At 42.8% G+C, this 23690-nt stretch overlaps 1 protein-coding gene across 5 annotated transcripts in view; it reads right to left on the bottom strand.

Annotated features, from left to right (window-relative positions):
• Positions 1-23690, bottom strand: part of USP22 (ubiquitin specific peptidase 22) — a 150748-nt gene that overhangs the window by 65292 nt on the left and 61766 nt on the right. For all 5 annotated transcript variants that reach the window (XM_061599742.1, XM_061599741.1, XM_061599743.1 and 2 more), the window contains one exon: positions 23446-23547. In XM_061599742.1, the coding sequence (XP_061455726.1) occupies positions 23446-23547 (102 nt within the window). The remainder of the gene's footprint in view (positions 1-23445; positions 23548-23690) is intronic.

Raw genomic sequence — 23690 nt, forward strand, 5'->3', positions numbered from 1 at the left:
TGCTCTTGGAGGTCGCTGATTCATAGGGTCACCATAAGTCGCAGTCGACTTGGAGGCACATAACAACAAGAAGCCTGGCAGAACAGAAAGGTTTTCAGCAGCTATTTAAAAGTTAAAACAGAAGGTGTCTACTGAATCTCTGTTGGCGGAGCATTCCAGAGAACTGGGCCGATGACCTAAAGGCTCAATTTTGTATAGATGTCAAATGAGTCTCACAACTTGCGGGATGACCAGTGCTGCTCCTGCAGATGATCTCAGTGATCAAATGCAAACTTGATGCAAGTTTATAAAATAAAATCTACCTTAAACATTTAGATACCTCAGTTTAAAGCAAATGGTGTCTCAGTGTACACTTCTGTAGCTGGAACAAACTTCCACATATACAAAACTGAAAAAGTCTACCTTTATAGATTGCTATAAGCGGAAATATATTTGTCAAGAAAAACTAGAGCAAGAAAAAGGCTTTTGTGGATTAATACTTCATTAGTAGATAATGGTGGTTTGCATTAAATACCTAAGGTTGCAATCCTTTGGATGTGTTTTTAAATTGTTTTTTTTAAATGTGTTTTTAAATTTGTATATTTGTTTTCAATTGTTGCAAACCGCCCAGAGAGCTTCGGCTATGGGGCGGTATACAAATAAATAATAATAATAATCCAATGTACAACTTTTTCTGGGAGTAGGTCCCATTGAATCCAATGGAACTTGTTTCTGAGTAGGCATGTATTGGCTTGCAGACTAAGTCACAAAACAAACAGTTCTCAACCATGTCATATAGAAATGTCTGCCATTTACCTGAATAAACCTACTGTGTTGTTTGTACAGATTACAGCAGCCTTCACCACCCTGGTGCTCTCCAGATGTTTTGGACTACAACTTTTATCATCCCTGACGATTGTCCATGCTGGCTTTGGATATAGCTAATAACATTTGGAGGGCACCACATTGGGGACATCTGAATTACATTCTTTGCCTAAAACAACTACAACCTATCTTTCTGGTAAATGATCTCCAGCTCTGATCTAACAAGCCACTCAAAGTAACACTCTTGCTGCCTACGTGAAAGAAAGCAGAAATACCTGGAAACCACAAGCAGCCACAAATACTTTAAAGATCTTTACGAAGGAACTATTATCCATCATCTGGTAGCTCACAAGTTGGAAGCTGGCCTCAAACGTAAAAGAATTCACTGTATCTCTCTACAGTATTTAAATGTAGAATGAGTAAAAATCTGTTTTTAAACAAAACTGAAAACCATGGTTTTAATTTAACACAGAATTTAAATGGGTTTAAAAAAATTAAAAACCTGTTATTGTCCATTTTCAAAATATATTGGTCTAAAGTGAAATCTGACTTTATTCCAAACCATCATGTTAAAATCTTGTTTAGTGTCCTTCCCTGTGTACAGAGAAAGCCAAACAGAAATATATTGCTTTCACACTTGCCTACCCTATCTCTAAGCAGATAAATCTGTAGCTGAAAAGGTATGTGAATTCCAAGTGCAAAGGTTTTGGATTATATTCTTGTGTAACAAAAGATCTTATCTAGTTGCAAACCAGTATGTTTTGTTATAGTAATATATTAATGTGTGCTTCCTTGCAAAATATATGTATTACAAAATGGGGAAATGAAATTAACTCAATTATTGAAAGGTAGCCTATTTTATCTTGGATATTTTAAGGCTGCAATCCAATACATGTCTACTCAGAAGTAAGCTCCATTGGGTTCAATGTGATTTACTCCGAGGGAAATGTTTACTGGATTGCAGCCTAAATGACTGATTTAAGTCAATTCATCCTGACTTACAGTGGAAAGTCATATTGCATCAGTCATAGTAGTCGTACTATATATGCTACAATCAGGTGAAAACACATGGAAGAAAACTCAGCTTGCTCCAGAGGTCAATGTAGGAGGAATGCTAAAAGAAAGTGACATTGCAATCCTACAGATGTTTACACAGAAGCATTCTATTGAGTTTGACTGAGCTTACTCCTAGATAAATGGGTATAGGACTGCCACCCAAATGTGTTTTCAAAGGGATCTTCTTGTGTTTATATTATTTATTTATTATTTGATTTATATCCCACCCTTCCTCCCAGCAGGAGCTCTTTATATTCTATAAAGTCCTGAGCAGAGTAATAAATTAGTTACAATTACATGGCCCCAAAAAGTAGTAATTACCATTACAATTGCTCTGAAAGTAACTGATTACTTTACTTTTCCTCCAAAGTAATCACTACGATTACATTTGTTACTTTTTAAAAAAACACCTACAAGGTGCTGGCCTTAGCTGCTGCACATCTAAGTAGCCTAAAACAACATTAAAAATAATAAACACACACATACAGAGATAGTAGAATAATTCTTTTTATTCATAAGATAGCAATGGTGGTCTCTCCACTGGTAAGGGTGGTGGGGAGGGAGGCTGAGGCCACTACTCAGATCTTTGCACATCAAACCAAGTACAACCCCCACACACTCAGCCAGCAAGCATATCTCTCACTTAACCACCTCCTCTCCCTCCCCCCTCCCCCCCCCTCTCTCACACACACACAGTTATCTTTCAATTCTACAGTTCTTTATGTCCATTCTGCTGCTGCCTCCTCCTCCTCCTTTATTCATGTTCTTGTCCTCCGGCTCCTTTTTACCTCCACTCCATTCTTCACCAATACCATCCATTTTTTAAAGCAATTGTTTTCTCCACTCCACCCAGTCTCACTCTCCGCCTCCTACCCACCCACAGAGCATGAGGGAAGAGCAATGCTGCACAGAAGCCCAGTTTGAGGCACATGATTTTCATCAAGAAATCAGAGGAGCAGAAGACTTCCCCTGCTCCCCCTCCCAAGTAATGCCCAAAGGTAATACTGGAAACATTACAATTACTCCTCAAAAGTAATAAAATTACTCCTAGTTATATTACAATCAAAATGTAAAGGAATTACCCATTCGTTCCTCAAAATCGTAATGAATTGCAAGTAATTTGTTACTTGTAACTAATTACTTCCAAGCTCTGGTCCTGAGGCTGCAATCCTATATCTACTTCATTGGAGTGATATTTATTAGAGTAAAAAACTGCCTCTGTAACCTATTACTATAAAAAAAGTTTGCCTTGCTACCATTAAGTCAAAGCAGTTAACACAATGGTCACCAAAGCAAAATTCTGGTGTTACTCTGAGACGGCTATTTTACAAACTTCAAACACATTAACCAAATGATTTAATGAGGATCCTATTCCTCATCACTGCTAAATAAAAATGCGAGCACTGCCTGATCCTAATAGCCAGGGTCATCTGCAACAACAGCACAGGAAACATGGACAATGTCAATATCCTTAAAGACCTGCCAGCATTTATAAAATCATCATGACCCATGTGATTTATACTGTAAGCTCAATATACCATCTCTTGTTCATCTGTGTCAAGTACAACTGCAGGTTGCCAGAACTGTTATCAGATAAAAAGTCAGGACTAGTAAGGGATTATAAACGAACACAGAAGGCCATTATACAGTGCTAGGAACATGTTCAGAGGCACTGCAAGAAAATTAGATGACAGAAGCTTACGGAGAAAATGTGCTAACATTACCTGAGCTCTGTGGAGCTACTACAGCACTGATGTCCCCTGCATCTCTTGAGTAGTGTCAAAACCCCTGGCTATATGGCAGGAATCCATGACATGACTGCTTTCCACCCAAGTGTTGCCTATCCCAAACCTAGAGCAACACTGGTGCAAAATGTGGCTGCATAGCAAATGCATTTTATCCAAGCAGCCCAGGATGGACCTGTGTTGCAGTGTCTCCCATGATACTCATGATGTTCGAATAGGTCCTGAGTTTAACATTTCACTGTTTAGTCCCCTAATATTTGACACATTATTTCAGTTAGCTTATGGCAGCTGCTGGAAAAACATGCAGTCACAACAATAAACATGGCTTCAGGCTCACTGCACATACCACTCAGTTCATCTTTGGAAGGGACCATGGCAGAGCGCATGCTTTGCATACAGTAAGAGCTATGTTCAATCCCCAGCAACTCCAATTAATGGAATCTAGTAGGAAATGATGGGGAAGACCTCTACCTGAGGCTCTGGAGAGCTGCTGCCAGTCAGAGTAGACTATGCTAGGGTAGATGGAGAAAAATCTGACCTAGTATAAGGCTGTTTCCTATGTTTCTAAATGGTTCACATGGGTTATTATGTAGATAAATCCAGTAGCAAGTTCCAGCCTTGATTTACACTGTATAAGCAAGAGGATGTTACACTATTTGTTTTCCTGAGGAGTAGCTTTGTTGAGGAGTAAGGAAAATGGGACAACGAAAAGGAGAACAGTTTTCATTTTTTTGTACATGGCAACTTCAAAATTAAGGTATTATGATTAGCAAGAGTATTAGCAAGTGTTCTGAAATATGTACATTTGGATTAGATTCTGAAGAGTGAATATTCGTTCTTTAAAAGGTAGGCTTCAATGTCTTCATTTATTTAACTAGGTTTCAAACTGAGCCAAGGATATATTTTGTGGGTTTCAAATAAAAAGTATTGCTACTTGTGGCAATGAGGATGGGGAAATTATGAATTCAAATGAACAAAAAGATGCAGTAACAGAATTTATAGATCCATTTATGCAAACGAACTACAGTCACATTCCCAGAACTGAGATATTACATTTATGCTCGCCCCATTCAAATGATCTGTTTAAGAGCTCAGCATCTGGATATGCCCAAATCCAAAGTTGGAAGTAAGAAATAAAGCCACTGCTGCTGACATTCTGTATGAAGTAAAACCAAGCGCTCAAAGTCTGATTAATTTAATGTGTGCTCAATTTAAAAACAAGTTAGTGCAAAACTTCCACAAAAAACAGCACTTTTGTAAGTGCAACATTTTTTACTGAAATGCAAAAAAAAAACATTACGAGTGCATTTTGTGTTCCTAAATAGTAAAGTCTGATAGCACAAACGTTCACTGGTGGCCAAATCAGATACAGAAGAGGTAGCTGAGAGCAAATTTATGAACCAGTATAACTAAATAAGCAAGCATTCTTTTTTTATATACCTTGCAGAGTTCTAAATTTTATACTATAGGGAATATCACAAGTTCTTCATAGAACAGAAAGCGGGGTAGTAATAATTCAGAACAGCAAAAAATCCTATATAACTTGGCATCCATGCCACATACTTTCTGAAGAGTTAATTTCCCAACTTGTGATTTATCATCCAATCCCCTAAATGGAAATCTGTAAATAGTGTCACTAAGGCACATGATCACACCAGACATATGAACATCATTAGGAATTGAAAACCTAAGTGAACTGCATCCAAATCACCAGATTAGACACATCCCGTTAGGCAGCAAATCTGGGAGCTTTGATTTGACTAAAATTTAACATCGTCCACAGATTTCTAGAAGCAACAAACATCTTAGAATTCTGAAGCAGCTGTGTGCTTCTTCTTTCACAGATGGCTGGTACAATTGAGCCTCCTGGAGCAGTCTGTTTTCAGAAAAGCTTTCTGGCCATTTACACAAATGCCTTTTATTTTCTTTTTTGGAGGAAAAAATACACATCAAGTTTTTAAATTCTCTCATTATTACTGAATTAGTAAAAGATGACAAGCAAAGGCCCAAGCATTAGAGAGATTGAAGTTACAGTGGTAACAATGTACAAAACTGCATGTTAACTGTGGCCCAGATTCTGTATTTTTTGAAGTGAAAAGTTAAGTCACTGACATCTTCAGAAAGAGCAAGGTTTAGATCTTTGTATTCTCTATAAAACACGATCAGTCCATTTTAAAACATACTGTCACTGAATAAAAAAATAATTGTTTTCTCTTAATTGGTTAGTTGGTTCTACTAGGAAAGATTTGAAGTGTTTATTGGTACAGGCCTTAAAATGTGAATTTTAAAACTTTTATAACCAACAGTCCTCTGTGAGAAGGTTTTTTGTCAGCATTGTTAAAAACTATGCAAGGAACTTAAAATGTTTTCAGAAATATGGATGAGCCTGCAGTTTAGACAGGGAAAATCCATCTTAAGTATCTTTAAGTCATTGGCATAGATATAAAATATAAATGTTAGTGTTTTAGTAATCTGAAAGCAAATCAGTTAATTGGAAAGAGGCTTAATTGCATGACAGCTCTAATTATTCACTTGTAAGCTAAATTAGGTTGCATTACAGAATTGAAAAAATGTTTATGCAATAATTTATGCCACTCCTGACTCACCACATGTATCAGAAATCAAATTGGAAAACTACTTTCAGCCATGCTTGTTGAGACTGCCACTTCAGTTAAAGGATCACTAACACCTACTCTACCCGTTAAAACAATTAACCGAAGCTGAAGGTTTCTTGCTCCAGTTCACCATCTGAACTAGGTACTGGAAACAAACTAAATAGAACCCCCCTCAAAAAAATGTAGCACATTTGCTACTTTAAAAAGCAGGCCTTAAAATATTCATGCAGTCTTCAACATCTTCCCATCATATCTAGTTAGGTCCTTGTGTACAGAAGCTCATGCATATTTTATACAATACTGAAAGATCAAGCAGTGTTTCTGGTTGCTGCCTTGAGAACCAGAAGTAATTTCCAGGCCACTGTTCTGCACACACTCCCTTTCCAGGGCCACCTTCATGCTGAAAAACTATTGCAATATTTATTCCACTCACGCTTCACTCTCAGGTCATGCTGCCGAGTGTCACACAGCTGCAAAAGCCACCTGCCACTGTTATGTTGCCATTGTCTGTGGCACCTCCCCCATCATTCTTCCTGAAAAGGATTTGTGCTCCTTCCTTTTTCTCCTCTTTTCTAAAAGTTTTTTAAAAAGAGGTTCTTTCCTCTGCCTTTAATTTTTTTTTTGCTACATTACAAATAGGAATCCCAGGTGGCTCTAGCTAATTACCCATGTGTTTTGGGAACCTAATGCTGCCTATTGTTAATGCAGTAGAGTCTTCAGCCACAAAGTCACTTCATATGCTAATCAGAGGCAGGCTGATCCCTAGCTAATACCTCAGTCTGTTCAGGAGTACTGTTCTTATGGAGAGAGATGGGGGGGGGCACCAAAAAGATACTGAACATCCTTTCCTCCCTTCCGCTTATATCACTACTGTTGGAAATTAGCTTGAACATTAAAATAAAACAGATAATTATTTTTTCAATCTACTTCAGAAAAACATTCAAAAGTGATCCAGTCAAAACATTATCAGTCTTTTGATTATGATTATGCTGAACCTGTCTGGTATGCCACAATTAAGGACAATTAAGTCTTAAACTGGAAGCCAGGATTTATTCAGAGTCATGTCTGCAAAGATTGCTTTAAAGTTTGCAAACTAGCTGGCTATGTTTTGTTGCTGTATTCTGTACTGTCACATTAACCCTAAGGTCGAATCCATGTATTCCAACAACAATTCAACATACATTTTCCCTATACAAGCATAAATAAAAGTACACCATAATATGTGAAAACAGATTGTCCATTTTGCCATCCTCATATTTCACTGAGTACTATGGTTTCCAGTCACGAACATGTAAGAAAAAGATACCCTGCCAGTTCTTCAGAAGACTGTGCACACTTGTTTCTTCTTCACAAGAAGGGCTCTGCCTAATTAGAGGCTCATCTAGTCCATAATCCTTTTCCCACAGTAGCTAATCAGAGGCCTCAGGGAAGTCCACAAGCAAGACACGAGGACAACAGCAGATACTGTGCAGCTCCCCAGTAACTGATACAAAGGCACACTTCCTCTGACCCTGAAAACAGCTAACAGCCATGACCATAGCATTATCCAACATGAATGTGTTCAACTCACTTTTAAAGTCATCTAAACAAGTTGCAGACACTGCATCTTCAAATTTTGTAAGTTGTGTGAAATATGTATTTTTGTCCCTTCCTGAACCCCTCCTCCCTTTAGCTTCACTGGAGGACCCCAAGTGCTCATGTTATGAGAAAAAAGCTTCTCCTTACCCACTTTCTCCATATCATGCATAATGTCATAATTATTGATAATGTCTCCTCTTACTAGCCTTTTTTCTAAACCAAAAATCTCCAAATCATTGAAGAACTGCTTTAGGGTCCCTGAACAGTTTGGCCTTCTCTGTACCTTCTCCAGTTCTACAGTAAGGCCTCGCTTCTTGGCGTTCCACTAATACGGCGCCAGCGGGGCGATCTGTTGGAGGGGGGGCTGGAGCTCCTCGCACTCCAGTGCTGGAGGAGGGGAAGATCAGTTGTAGCATGCTACAGCTGATCTCCTCGGGGGCGGTCAGACTCACACACTCCAGCTGGTCGCGCTGGAGGAGGGGAAGATCCGATCTTCTCTGGTACGATCAGCGGGTTAGGTTCCAGACCCCCGTGCTACAGCAGATCCGCTTTCCGGCGGGGGTCTGGAACCTAACCTGCCATATGAGTGGGGACCTACTGTACAATATTTTAAGATCTGATAACCAGAACTATATCCCAAGAGTGTATACATCATAAATTTGTATAAAACCATGGCAGTTTTATTTCTGAACCCTTTCCTAACTATCCCTAGCATGGAATTTACCTTTCCCCCCACAGCTGCCACACACCAAGTCAACGTTTTCATGCTATCAACCAATCTCTTTCCTGTTAAGTCACTACAAGCTGAGACCCCTATGGTATATATGTAAAATTAGGATTGTGTCCAGATGTGCATCAGTTTACATTTACTTTCATTGAACTAACTGCATTAGGCTTTTTCTTTTTTCTTTCTGGCACTTTCGCCCATTGTGGAGAGACTCTCTTGGAACTATTCGGTCAGATTTACTTTTCTCTGCCCTGAAAAAGTATGCCTTCAGCAAGATTGGCCATCTCACTACTCACCCCTAACTCCAGATCATTTATGAACAAATTAAAAAGCACTGACCCCAACACAGAAGCTTGGAAGATTCCACTTCTTACTTCTTACTGAGTTATTTGTTGGATTATTATTTTGAAATGACTTAGTATTAAACTGTTTGCATTTTTGTTCTGCTGTGAGCTGCTCTGAAGCATATTTATATGGAAAAATGGCATCATCTTCATAATTCACTAATGTCTACTGCAAGCAAGCCATGATGACTGAATGGCCAACAACGAATACACACGCAAAGGAGGAACTGTCCAAATAATAGCAATGTTCATCTGCAGACCTCTTAGAAGATTTATAGTTCCAAGGCAGATGAATCAGTGTATTTGGAAGCAGGTGTGTATTTATCTGCCTTTTGAAAAAATTGAGGCTGAAGGACAATGGTTTTCCTTCCACTCTTCCTCAGTAAAAGGCCTGAAGTACTGTTGTGGAAGAAACAAGTTTTTTCTCTGTCAGATGTAGTAGCCCCAAGTCTTCTGGGCACTGTGTCGGAAGGCAGAGCTGGGGTCCCAATCCCGGGGAGCTGGATCCCAGAGAGTTGGGAGAAGAGTATTCGGATGGATGGCAGAGGGAAGGGGGAGGAACTTCCCCCCTTTGGAGCGAAGACGAAACAGAGGAACTGCCAGTGATAAGGTCGCTTAGCAACGGGGAGTCTGAGCCCTCCCTGGACATTCTCACGCCTCCCCCTCTTTCAGGCTCAGAGCAAGAGGGGGAAGAGGGAGGGCTGCTCACAGCCGAAAAGCGGGGAGGCAGTTTACCATCAGCCCCTCCCCTATCCCCCATCCTGGAATCGGAAACTTCAGAAGAGGAGGGGGTGATGCTTCCCCCCTCACCGCGCACACGCAGACAGCTGAAAAGACAGGAGAGAAGGGGGAGAAGGCGGGCAGTACCTGAGGGGCAGTTAAGGAGGAGCGAAAGATTGCGCGCCCGTTTGGCCCCTTCTTAAAGAACAGGCGGGAAGAAGTCCCTTGCTCTGTCAACTTTCTCCCAATGCCGCAGGACCTGTATCCCTGTATTGCTTCATGAGAAAACGCAGTCTTTGTTTGGACATTACCCTAATAAAACACGAATTAACTACCACCGTTGGTTTGGTTCCTGAGTCACATCCTGGGCCTGACAGCTTGACAGAGCCACCTAAATCACCCTCAACGCTCTCTTCACTTGACTGGGACAAGATGTCAAAGGGAGCAGCGGGGGGGACGAACCCCACTTCTGAGACGGAAGAAGTGGAACTCTTGAGGACTAAGGTAGCTGATTTGCAGACGGATGTTCAAGCCCTGCTAGCAGCAGTCAAGGCACTGAAGACGGATAATCAAACCTTGAAGGCCACGATAGACCAGATGCGAACAGCCCCTCCAGCTGCCGTAGTAAAGGTTCCCATTGGATTGCCCCCAAAATATGCGGGACAAAGTGATCAGTTGGCAACCTTCGTGGCTCAATGTGAGTTATATCTGGATGTCAGGCACACGGAATTTCCAGACGATGGGGCTAAAGTAGCTTTCGTGATTAGCCTCCTGGAGGGAGAAGCTGCAAAATGGGTGACTCCGTATCTCGTGACAAAGGATACTGTCTTAGGAAGGTACAGAGGATTTATACAGGAGATGACCGAGATGTTTCAAGACCCGCAAAGGGCTGAAACAGTAGCGCGGCAACTAGGCGCTCTGAAGCAAGCTAAAGGGACTGTTTCCGAGTACACTAACGCTTTTAAAATTCTGTCCCAGGAAACTGGTTACAATGACGCCGCCCTGATGTTTATGTACCGGAGTGGATTAAATGCTGAAATCCTGGATGAGTTGGCCAGGACCTCCCCCCCCGCTGACCTACCAGGGCTCATACGGCTATGCCTACAGATATATCACCGGATGGAAGGAAGGCGCCTGGAAAGGAACCAGGAGGTCCTGAGATACTCAGCCTCGGCATCCCGCAACAAGACCCTTCCCACTGCAGGGATGGCAGGTAATGCAACTGAGGGACAGGGAGGGGCTAGGCCAAGACTGTCGGAAGAAGAAAAGGAAAGACGACGCCGGGAACGTTTATGCTTTTATTGTTCAAAGCCGGGCCATGTGGCCAGAGACTGTGGACTGAAAGGGGGGGAAGCCGAGCCGTCGGGAAACTAGAACACCCAGTCCACGTGCAGGCCGGTGGACTGGGGGCAGCGTTGTATAAAGGCCCCCCAACGATCCAACCTCCCTCAAAGGGGGTGTTGGTCTTGCCTATTCGGATTACAACTTCCAGAGGAGTGGTGTTTAATTCCACTGCCTTAATTGACAGTGGAGCCTCCACAAATTTTATTGATGCAAAGTTAGTCAAGCGTCATGGAATTTCCCGGTGGAAACTGGACGCTCCCCTAGCTGTGGAGACTATCGATGGGAGACCCCTGAAGTCAGGAGGGGTGACACAAGCCACGGAGGAAGTGAAACTTCAAATCCCTGGGCACGAAGGGTTCATTTCGCTATACGTGTCAGATCTCTCGAACTTTGAGGTGATTCTGGGAATGCCCTGGCTAGCAAAGCATGAACCCAAAATAAGTTGGAAGGAGGCGGTGGTGTGGTTCACCTCACAGTATTGCCAGGAGAACTGTCAACCTGAAGGAATCAAGAACACCTTAGCGGGGGCAGTGCAAGAGATCGAGCAAGTGACCCTGCCGCCAAAGTATGAAGAATTCAAAGATGTGTTTGATGAAAAAGAGGCAGAGACTTTACCCCCCCCCCCACACCGCCCTTACGACTGTGCGATTGACCTAGTGCCAGGAGCCAGCATCCCATCAGGGAGAATCTACTCTCTCACAGAGAATGAGAGGGAGGCCCTGAAGGAATTCCTGGATAAAAACCTGAGGCGAGGATTCATACGCCCCTCACAATCCCCTGCTGGAGCGCCACTATTGTTTGTGAAAAAGAACGGGGGGGGGACTCAGACCCTGTAACGACTATCGCGCATTGAACCAGATCACCATCCCCAACAGCTACCCGCTGCCCCTGATCTCAGAGTTGCTGGACCGACTGCGCTCTGCAAAAATCTTCACGAAGTTGGATTTGAGAGGAGCGTACAATCTGATCAGAATGAAGGAGGGAGATGAATGGAAAACAGGATTCTTGACCGCTTACGGACAGTATGAATACCTGGTCATGCCGTTCGGGCTTTGTGGAAGTCCAGGAATTTTTCAAAAATTCATGAACGACGTGTTTAGAGACTTGTTGGACACGTATGTAATCTGTTACTTAGATGATATCCTGGTGTTCTCAAAGAACCAGGAAGACCACGACCAGCATGTGAAGACGGTGTTGAAGAGACTGAGAGAAAATCACCTGTATGCTAAATTAGAGAAATGTGGATTTGACCTCAAGTCTCTAGATTTCCTTGGATATCGAATCTCAGCGGAAGGCGTGGAGATGGACCCAGGGAAAGTAAGCTGCATATTGGACTGGGGCCAACCTGTCACCAAAAAGGATGTACAACGGTTTTTGGGGTTTGCCAATTATTACAGAAAGTTCATTCCAGGGTTTTCCAAATTAACAGCTCCTCTGACTGACTGTTTAAGGGGGAAGAAGGAGTTTCAATGGACAGAGAACGCCACCGAGGCCTTTGAGGAGCTGAAGAGAAGGTTTGCTACTGAGCCCATTCTGCGCTTTGCTGATCCGAACCGCCCTTTCGTAGTGGAAGCAGATGCTTCAGATTTTGCCATCGGGGGGGTCCTGCTACAATTAGACCAAGAAGCTGCACCCCTGTGCGTACTTCTCTCGGAAGTTAAAGCCTGCAGAGAAGAACTACACAGTTTGGGAGAAGGAGCTGCTGGCCATCAAGGACTCTTTTGAAAACTGGAGACAATACCTAGAGGGGACCTCTCATCGAATTGAAGTGCGCTCCGACCACAAGAATCTTGAAAGCCTCCAAACAGCCAGAAAGCTGAACCAGAGACAGATAAGATGGTCCCAGTTCTTCACTAGGTTTAACTTCCAGATTACTTACCATGCCCAAGCCAAAAACCAGAGAGCGGATGCCTTATCCAGACAGCCACAATACAAAGAAAGTGAATCCGAGGACCAGCCTCAGTACATAATCCCGCCAGAGAAATTAACGTTGGGAGTATGCCAGCCTTCATGGGAAGAGGAACTCAAAAAGGCACAACAAGAAGATGCAGACATGCTAAAATATCAGCAGGAGACGGGACAAGGTCAAGACTCAGAAGTAACCTTTCACTGGAGAAATGGACTGTTATGGTTCAAAACCGCCAGATATGTGCCAGAAGGGGAATTAAGGCTCAGAATCCTACGCCAGTGTCATGATTCCATCACAGCGGGACACTTTGGGATTTACAAGACCATTCAGAACGTGGCCAAGGACTTCTGGTGGCCTAAAATGCGTCGGGATATTGAGAGTTATGTAAAGTCCTGCTCTGTCTGTCTGCGGACAAAAACACAAACAGGGACACCAGCAGGACTGTTACAACCGTTGCCTGTCCCACACGAACCCTGGAAGGACCTCTCCATGGATTTTATAACTGATCTACCCAAGTCCCAAGGAATGACAGCCATCTTAGTAGTGGTGGATCTACTTACCAAAATGGCACACTTTCTTCCTTGTGCAGGGGCCTTAGAGGCTAAAGAAACGGCCAAGTTATTCATAAAAGAAGTCTACCGGCTGCATGGATTGCCAAACAGCGTAGTCTCAGACCGAGGAACTCAGTTCACAGCCAAATTTTGGAGAGCAATGTGGAAACAGTTGCAGACGGAATTAAAACTCTCCTCCGCCCATCACCCCCAGACAGATGGGCAGACGGAATGCTTGAACACCGTTTTGGAAAGATATTTACGAAGTTATGTGTCCTATCAACAGACTGACTGGGTATCATATTTGCATTTTACAGAGTTCGCCTACAACAGTTCTCTGCACTCCAGCACTCAACAAACCCCGTTCTTCGCTAATTATGGATTCCATCCTAAAGTCTTTCCAAGCAGCTCAGAAGGAATGCTGGTACCGGCAGCTGAGAACTTCCTTAAGAAATTGCAAGCCGCGCAACAGACACTGAAACAGCAGTTAAACGAAGCCAAAACGGAGTACAAGCGAGTTGCTGACCTGCACAGTAAGGAGGGCCCCCCCCCTTCAACCGGGAGACCAGGTATGGCTGTCCACCCGCTTCCTCCAGATGCCGGGCAAATGTAGAAAATTACAAGACAAGAGGGTGGGTCCTTTCGAAATAGAAACTCAAATCAATCCCGTGGCGTACCGACTGAAGCTGCCTGACACGTTTAAAATACATCCTGTGTTCCATCGATCCCTCTTAAAGAAAGCCGCTCCTCCCAGTGAGTTACGGCCGGAGGAACCTCCCAGAGCTCCACTCCTGGTAAATGAGCAGCTTGAGTTTGAAGTTGAGGAGATCTTAGATTCCAGGATCAGACGCCACAAGCTGCAGTACTTGATTCACTGGAAAGGCTATGGGGTGGCTGACAGATCATGGGAAGATGCAGCTGATGTGCATGCTCCAGAATTGGTAAAACTTTTCCATCAACGTTTTCCCCACCGTCCCAAGCCAGACAAGGGGAGGGGGGCACAGCCTGGGAGGGGGGATGGTGTCGGAAGGCAGAGCTGGGGTCCCAATCCCGGGGACCTGGATCCCAGAGAGTTGGGAGAAGAGTATTCGGATGGATGGCAGAGGGAAGGGGGAGGAACTTCCCCCCTTTGGAGCGAAGACGAAACAGAGGAACTGCCAGTGATAAGGTCGCTTAGCGACGGGGAGCCTGAGCCCTCCCTGGACATTCTCACGCCTCCCCCTCTTTCAGGCTCAGAGCAAGAGGGGGAAGAGGGAGGGCTGCTCACAGCCGAAAAGCGGGGAGGCAGTTTACCATCAGCCCCTCCCCTATCCCCCATCCTGGAATCGGAAACTTCAGAAGAGGAGGGGGTGATGCTTCCCCCCTCACCGCGCACACGCAGACAGCTGAAAAGACAGGAGAGAAGGGGGGGAAGGCGGGCAGTACCTGAGGGGCAGTTAAGGAGGAGCGAAAGATTGCGCGCCCGTTTGGCCCCTTCTTAAAGAACAGGCGGGAAGAAGTCCCTTGCTCTGTCAACTTTCTCCCAATGCCGCAGGACCTGTATCCCTGTATTGCTTCATGAGAAAACGCAGTCTTTGTTTGGACATTACCCTAATAAAACACGAATTAACTACAGCCGTTGGTCTGGTTCCTGAGTCACATCCTGGGCCTGACACACTGAGACCCTTTTAAATCTTGACATAGACTTGAAGACTCAGTAGAAGATATTATTAAAATCATGCCTGCAGAAGTATCAGTCATTTCCCTTGAATTATCCCTTGAATTTCAGGATTTAGACATGCACATACATACGCATGTGCACACACTATGGTGCACTGATGTAGGTGAAAGATGCAGAAGCTTTCACAGAATCAAAACACATTTAAACAGCACTAAACGCTTTCAAGTGTCAGCCCAGGTCAGCATAATACAGTGTGAAAAACGTCAAGTCTCAAAGTAAACTAGCAGCATGTCAGTTAAACCATCTCCAAAAAACTTGATCATTTTCAGAGTATAGGCATGGTTTCACACATCGCTTCTCCTGTTTTCTATTCTGTATAAACTATTTCTTTGAACTTACATTGCAGCTGTACAATCCCAAATTTACACATGTGCAGCTTTTTCATTATGCACTAGGATTCTAGAAGCAGAAGTTGCAAAATATTGACATTGTATGCCATGTACTTCAATGCTTTACATAGGATCTGGAGAAAGATGCCCTTTCTGACAAAGCAAAGTTTACACAAAGCACATCATTGCAGCAATTTTTGTCATTAGAGCAAATACAAAAATAACAGCTTCTCCTTTTCTTGGAGTCAGCAGTGGCAAGCCCTACCAATTCTGAGGTTGCCTCTCTAGAGGTCCTTGGCAAGCTGGCCATGTGTCTCTAGACCTAATCAGGATTTTGTCAAATCTAGACCCATGTCTACTTAGAAGAGACATCTTTTGAGATGTTCACACCACTATGGGTTGTTCAGCTTTCAAGCAAAATAGGCAATTAAAGAGGCAGTGTCCACTATATCCGGGGGAGGGGGGGGAGGGACTGTATGAGCATACATTTTGAGCTGCATGTTGAGGCCATCTGGTCACAGGCGTCCATGCCACTTTTAATTTTATCATCATATTAGGGGCTGTGCCTGTTTGCTCCACCTGTCAACTCCCACACATTCTAACTCTCCCACTCTCCCTACATTACCACCCCCAGAGCTGTCCCTTCTTACCCCATGCAACTACTAACCGCCTTTCACCTTCCCAAACCCTTCTGAAACCACTTCTACTCTGCAGTCCTGCTTTTCACCTGTTTTCATCTTCATCCCCATTTCCATGCCTCCTATTCCCTCCTTTTTTGCAACCCCCATCTGCACCCCTATTTTCACCTTCACCGCTTTTTCCTCCCTTCCTCCTCCCTTTTCTCAAGTCCCCCTAGCACACAGACTACCCTTGTTCAGCTAGAGAAGGTCAAGTTCTCAAATGTTGTACATACTGTATATGGGTGCTGGATTGTTAATAAAATATGTTCTAAATTACTACACTGAATCTGGAACTTCATGTTGAAGACAACACATGGTACCAGAAATGAAATACATTGTGTGAAGGTACTATGGAATATTGAGGGCTTCGCATCCTTTATCTCTCTCATGAGGCAACTGAGGAATGGAAGATGGAGACATTTGAGTATGGTGAGAAAGAGCTACACTAAATACGGAAAAGTGGCTGTTTTAAACAATGCCAGAGGTTTGAGTAAAGCAGGAATTGAGGGACACAGAGAAAAATGGCAGTTAATGCCAGAATGAAGCAGGGATTGAGAGACACGAGAAAAATTGCAGTTTTAAAGAATGCCAGAGGTTTGAGTGAAGCAGGGATTGAGAGACACTCAATTGTGATTTTAAATAAAAGTTTGCATAGAGTGAACAAGGGTTTGAATACAGCAAGAAGGGAGTTGGGAAAGGCACTGTTGTTTGTGTTAGCTTCTGTGTTGTACCCACCTCATTTGTTAATTTTTTTTAAAACCCTTCAATTTTCCTCCCTTGACAATCTATTCAGACTTCTCTTGTTCTTTCAAACCACAATTTTTCTCCTGTCAGTGTCCCTCCCTTCTTGTTCCTATGTCACAGCCACTGATGTTGTGCAACCTGCCTTCTCTTTTGCTTCCCTACCCTTCATGCAAAGCCTGAATTGTGATGCAGCACTACAAATGCTTCAATGAAGGCTGAGTGATGACATATTATGTTTTGATTATATGTAAGAAAGAATTCTCAGGCTTGGAATTCTCATCTGAGATTGCTGCATTGTTATGCAATGAAGAAAGGAGAATCACTGCCCATCATTTTTTGACATGTAACTTTATATCAAATTTTCTTGAAAACGAAGAACACTGGGGGGAATTTCTTGTTGGGTTCTTTTTCCATTGTACCAACCAGAGCAAGGTTTTTCTTAGGTAATTCCCTGGCCAGTGGCACACTGGTGAAAAAGTTATAAAGTTGTTATATTCTGTCCAGAAGCTTGTAAACATGTTGTTACGTTTGGCCTAGGTTTCAAGATGTTGGGGCATTTTCTTCCTTCAGGGAGCACAAATAGGAGGTCAAAGACCAGAATGCTGAAAAGATGTAGCTTTATTCTGTGCACAGAGGCATTTTCTTCCTTCGCCTCCTATATTTAATCCTGTCCACATCCTCAGACTGCAACTCATTATAATTAGATGGTGCTTCAACTCCATCGCCAAGGGTCACATTCAGATGTTCGGGCCCCCTGAGAGGCAGGTCCTCCTGGCCACAGGACCAGTCACTAGAGCTATGCAGACAAGACAGAGTGGGCCTCTGATTTTCCCTATTGTGGGGGTCACATGCAGTCCCCCATCAACACAACAGCCACCCTCTTTAGCTCCCAGCTAAAGCCCGTCCTGCTCTATGATCACAACCAGCCTCCTGGAGAGATGCTCCACCTTCAGAACAATGGACACACAGGCCTGCCGAGGCTTGAGTCCTGGAGCCTCGCAGCTGGCGGATGCTCCCACCGCCCCCCCCCCAAGGAGGAAGGAAAGGCAAGAGAAATGGCAGCAAGCCGCACGAGGGGAGCGATAACCTTTTACCTGCTTGTCGCCCTCCTCCATGGTCTGTTTTTTTATTGTACCTTGTGTATTCTATTGGAGATAGATTGTAAGATATTACTTATAGATAGTAAGCCATCTATAAATGGAAACAACAACAACAATAATAATAATAATGGTGTAGGGATCTCCAACAAGCCTGAACCAGTTGAAGCATCAAGTTCAGCATGAATCTGAGTAATTTTTCCCTGGAAGTGATTCGCATATCTCTCACAACAAGCTACTGAGTGGTTCATTGTTGATAATACCACTCTGTGGAACACCCAGTTTACCACTCTAAACAGCTCCACAGAGGATAACAAAGGCCGAGACATGGGATCTCTCTGCCACTGACATGTGGTAGGAACAGCTATGTACTCATACCTCTCTTTGATTACATTCACACCGGCACTTGTGCCACCTTCACCCTAGCTAACGTCCGGCCTGCTTCATCGCCTAAAGCTCTTCAGTAAACCAAGGAGGCTCTCAGACTCCCCGTGGCTGGAGAGGGTGCTTAGGAACAATCATGTTAATGGCCCTTTCCATTTCACTGTTTCATAATGAAACCTGGGCCTCAACAGCAGCACCAGCAGCACTACCTGGAAAATTCCCCACAGCATTCAGAAATCCCTCAAATTTCATCAGTCTCTGGGGGCAGATCAATTTAGCTGGTCGTTCACCTCTACATATATGTCTGTATCATGAACATATGGTATTTTGGAACTGCAACACAGCCAAAAATGTGTTCTGCATCCTAGAGCAGTGTTTCCCAAACTTTCAACATGCGCGTACCCCTTTTGAGACATTGATTTTACCAGCGTACCCAACTTTCACAAAAATAATAGAGAGGTAAGGTATTATAACACATTCGTAATTCCTATAATTTCATATGAAATGTTTGTAAAAAAATAAATACAAAGTAAGTAATAAACATTTTAATAGAAATAATATTTATATAACAAAAATATATATTCAAAAATATAGAAATAATTCATATAATAATAATTAAAATAACTATTATTCAAACAAAAAAAACCATTCTGGAAATAAAGAGTAATACTTTTTTGGTATTAAAATTGTCAATACAAAACAACTGTTTAATGGGAGAAATGGAACTGCTTGTGACCAGATATTAGTGTGGCGATATCCGGTTCGATATTTGTGATCTTAAGACGAAGATGGGGCTCCACATCAATAATTCGGTTTCGTTCTTTTGTTTTGATGTTCACAAGTGCAGAGAATCCTACCTCACACAAATACAATGTGGGGAAGGGGAGAAGATACTTAACAGCTTTATTCGATAGAGCTGAATATTCAGAACTAATGCTTAACCAATATGAAGTCAGTTCTTTTTGTTCAAATTTTGCTTTCAGGAAACCATCTGAAGTCAGCTCCAAGAACTGTTCTTGTTCTGCATTTGAGAGATTATTTGGCAATGTATGAACACTCGTGAGGAAAAGATTTCTTATTCACTCAAAACTGCGGTCTGGTTCAGGAAAATACTTTCGAAGATCTTTCTGTAAACTTTCCAAGTGTTCTTTCATAGTTTGCAATACATAACTATCAAGTTTGTTAGCCGAGTTTGTTGAAGACATGGAAAGGAATCACATTAATTAAGACTGAGACGTTTATGCCATAGCTTCAATTTTAAGATCATCGTGCTCACTTTGTCTTGAACCTGGGAAGATGGATGTGAGTTTTCCTTGCAAGGAGAAATTAAGGTTATTTAAATGAGCAAAGATATCTGCAATGGATACTAATTTACATAACCAGTTCCAGTCATGCATACGGTCCCACAGGTTACAAGTTGCATCCAAGAAAACTTGAAGTTCTTCTCATAGCTCAAACAGGTGATTTAGGACTTTTCCCCGCGAAAGCCAACACACTTCAGTATGAAATAGGAGTTGTGTGTAGTCACTATCCATCTCATCACAAACCTCCCACCTAAAATTCACAGCTGATGAGCGGGCAGGCCAGGCAGGATGGGGGGAAAAACCGCTCGTCAGCCAAAGAACGGGAGATTCCCCAAGAGGGAAGTGGCTGGCGAGATGGCCACTGCAGGGCTGAAGATAGAGGAAAAACCCCACTGCCCAGCTTCCCGCTGTGAACATTTTTGTAGTCGAGCATATGCATAAATATTTTTGTGGCGCCATCTGTCTGTTTGTAGAAGCGTTTTTTGGTGGCCAAAGTCATTGCGACGGAGTCCGAGTCTTATGAGAAACTGGAGGGGTGCACGAAAATACAAGGAATGCATTAAGAGCGAAAGAGACTACACGTTGAATAACATCGGGATAAACCCTTCTTATATTGATCTTCCCTCACATGATTGTGTGAGAAACTGGAGAAATCACAAGAACTGCCACTAAAACCCAATGATAAAGTACAAAAAAAACCATTCGGCCACGTATCCCCTGAAGCCCTTTCGCGTACCACCAGGGGTACGCATACCACACTTTGGGAAACACTGTCCTAGAGAATTGAAGGAACTGGCTGAAGAACTCTCAGAACAGCTGTCTATTATCTTTGCGAAATCATGGAGGACTGGTGAAGTGCCGGATAACTGGAGGAGAGCTCATGTCCCTATCTTCAAAAAGGGCACAAAGGAGGAACCAGGAAACTACAGAACAGTCAGCCTAACATCAATCCCTGGAAAAACTCTGGAGCAGATTATAAAGCAGTCAATCTGTAAGCACCTTGAAAACAATGTAGTGATTACTAGGAGCCAACATGGATTTATGAAGAACAAATCCTGCCAAATTAATCTTATCTCATTTTTTTATCAGGTAACCTCCCTTGTAGATTGTGGGAATGCTGTGGACATAATGTATCTCGACTTCAGCAAAGCTTTTGACAAAGTGTACCATGATATTCTGATTAGAAAGCTAGCTAAATGTGGGCTGGATGGAACAACTATCAGATGTATCCACAGTTGGCTCCAGAATCATACTGAAAGAGTGCTTATCAATGGTTTCTTCTCAAACTGGGGAGAAGTAACAAGTGGAGCTCGGTCCTGGCCCAGTGCTCTTCAACATTTTTATTAACAACTTGGATGAGGAGGTACAGAGCATGCTTATCAAATTTGCAGATGATACAAAACTGGGGGGCACAGCCATGGAAGACAGAAACAAAATTCAAAAGGACCTTGATGGGCTGGAGCATTGGGCAGAAAACAACAGAATGAAAGTCAACAGGGAGAAATGCAAAGTTCTACACCTAGGAAAAAGAAACCAAATGCACGCTTATAGAATGGGGGATACTTGGCTCAGCAATACAACATGTGAGAAGGATCTTGGAATGGTCGTTGATCACATGCTGAGCATGAGCCAACAGTGTGATGTGGCTGCAAAAAAGGCAAATGCTATTTTAGGCTGCAGTAACAGAAGTATAGTTTCCAAATCATGGAAAGTATTAGTTCCCCTCTATTCAGCACTGGTTAGGCCTCATCTTGAGTACGGCGTCCAGTTCTGGTCTCCACACTTCAAGAAGGATGCAGATAAACTGCAACAGGTTCAGAGGAGGGCAACAAGGATGATCAGGGGACTGGAAACAAAGCCCTATGAGGAGAGACTGAAAGAACTGGGCATGTTTAGCCTGGAGAAGAGAAGACTGAGGGGAGATATGATAGCACTCTTCAAGTACGTGAAAGGCTGTCACACAGAGGAGAGCCAGGACCTCTTCTCAATCGTCCCAGAGTGCAGGACACACAATAATGGGCTCAAGTTGCAGGAAGCCAGATTTTGACTGAACATCAGGAAAAACCTCCTAACTGTTAGAGCCATACAACAATGGAACAATTACCTAGAGGGGTACTGGGCTCTCCGACACTGGAGGCAGCTGGACAGCCATTTGTTGGGAATGCTTTGATTTGGATTTCAGCATTGAGCAGGGGGTTGGACTTGATGACCTTATAGGCCCCTTCCTCTACTATTCTATGAATCTATGAACTGTATGCTGTACAATTTGGATGGCATATATGGCCTCACTTGACATCTGAATGGTATTAATTGTTCATCAATTGTAATATTCTTACATGGCACAAAGCATTGCAGGGCAACTTTGTATCTCACATTGGTAGTTCAGTGTTGAAACCAACCCACAGTTACTGGACTAACTTTTAAACAGCTTATAAAGAGAAGTTAAAGGATAGCTGACTAAAAACAAAAAAGCACAGAGAATTGAATACAGCTGAATCATCCACAAAACTAAAAAATTGGATTGAGTGACGAACCACTCTCACACACCCAAAGACACTTGCACTTTTGGCAGAAATTTCTGCCAAACCTGAACTACACCAATTTTGCAGTGTGGATGCAGTTCTAGCTATAATGTTATAATGAAGCTTTGGGTCTCTGTTGCTAGTGCTGTTGCATCTTTGCTCCAACAACCCATGGCTTACAAGGGGCACAGGAAAATTAATTAGCTTCCTGCTAATACATGTTGTAATTCAACATTGACAGCAGTGATAATTAAATTTTATCATGCTTTAACCACAAATGATCAATGACAAATGCCCTGTACTGCGCTATACAGAATCTATATGCACTGAATGCGTTATGAGTTATGCTCACATATCTGGCTCTTAGATCCACCTGCTGTCTTCACCCTGAACTTTAAAGAAGGCTCAAATATGTGTAGTCCCAAATCTATGAGATTGTTACCCCCTGAGAACTGGGGGTATACTTTTTTCCCATTAATTGGACTTCTACAGAAATGTCGTGTCAGATGTAAGTATCAGGTGGTCTCTGGGGTGGGGCAGGTAAATGCAATCATTCCCCCACCACACAGAATATAGTTAAAGACACTTCTATGCAGTGCTCAAATGACCGACAGGCAGATCATCCGTTATTTAAAAAAGAGTAGAAGTATAATAGTTTTATGCAAATTCTCTTTTCCTGGCAACTTCAAGTCATACCAGCCTTTCAGACCAGTGCTCCTTTAGGTCTGGAGTAAGCATACAAATAATTAAAAAGCAGAAATATGAAATCACCAAATTACATAATCTATGAAGAAATGAGAAAGTCTGAGGGTTCCATCTGAAGCTTCTGTCACAAGCTAAAGCAAACAGAGAGAGACGTGTGTTACAAGTCAAGCTAACTGATGCTCTGATTTGGCTATGTAATTTGTACTGGCACAACTTGCTTGTAATCAAATCCACAGGAGCTGAAACAAGATAAGCAAGACCCTAGGAGCTTTTTGGATTTTTTCCCATTGGGTCATTTCATTTGCACACGTTAGTGGCAGCAGCAATAATTTGCTTCCAGAGATTAGCATAAAACGAATTCAAGTCTCCTGCAATGAAGATTCACAGTCTTCAGTATTTTAAGTGACAGAGGGGATGACTGAAGACAAACTGCCATCAAACGAATAGGGCAGGTCAGAAAATAATAGATAATGGATATGTGTTTTAAGCTCCGAAGGTGAAAAATGTTATGAAACATGGATAGTGTATGCTATTGTGGAATGGTGTAGTAAAAGAAGACTCACTTACCTATGGTGCAGTTTGTAGTTATTTTTCTCCGCTTGGGGTTGTGTCGAAGCAGTTCTAACTCTCGTTTGGTTGGCTCCCATGTTGAATATTTCTCTCCAATACCTGAGTAATTAAGAGAAATATATCTATGTACTTCAGAGTGCTGCTTGCAAAAGAGCTACAAGGGTACTTTGCAATATAAACTGTACCATCTATTAAGTTAGAATCCCCATACGTGTCACCCCAACAGTTGGCTTCCTTTTCTC

The sequence above is a fragment of the Rhineura floridana genome, chromosome 17 (assembly GCF_030035675.1).
Source record: "Rhineura floridana isolate rRhiFlo1 chromosome 17, rRhiFlo1.hap2, whole genome shotgun sequence".
NCBI lineage: Eukaryota > Metazoa > Chordata > Lepidosauria > Squamata > Rhineuridae > Rhineura > Rhineura floridana.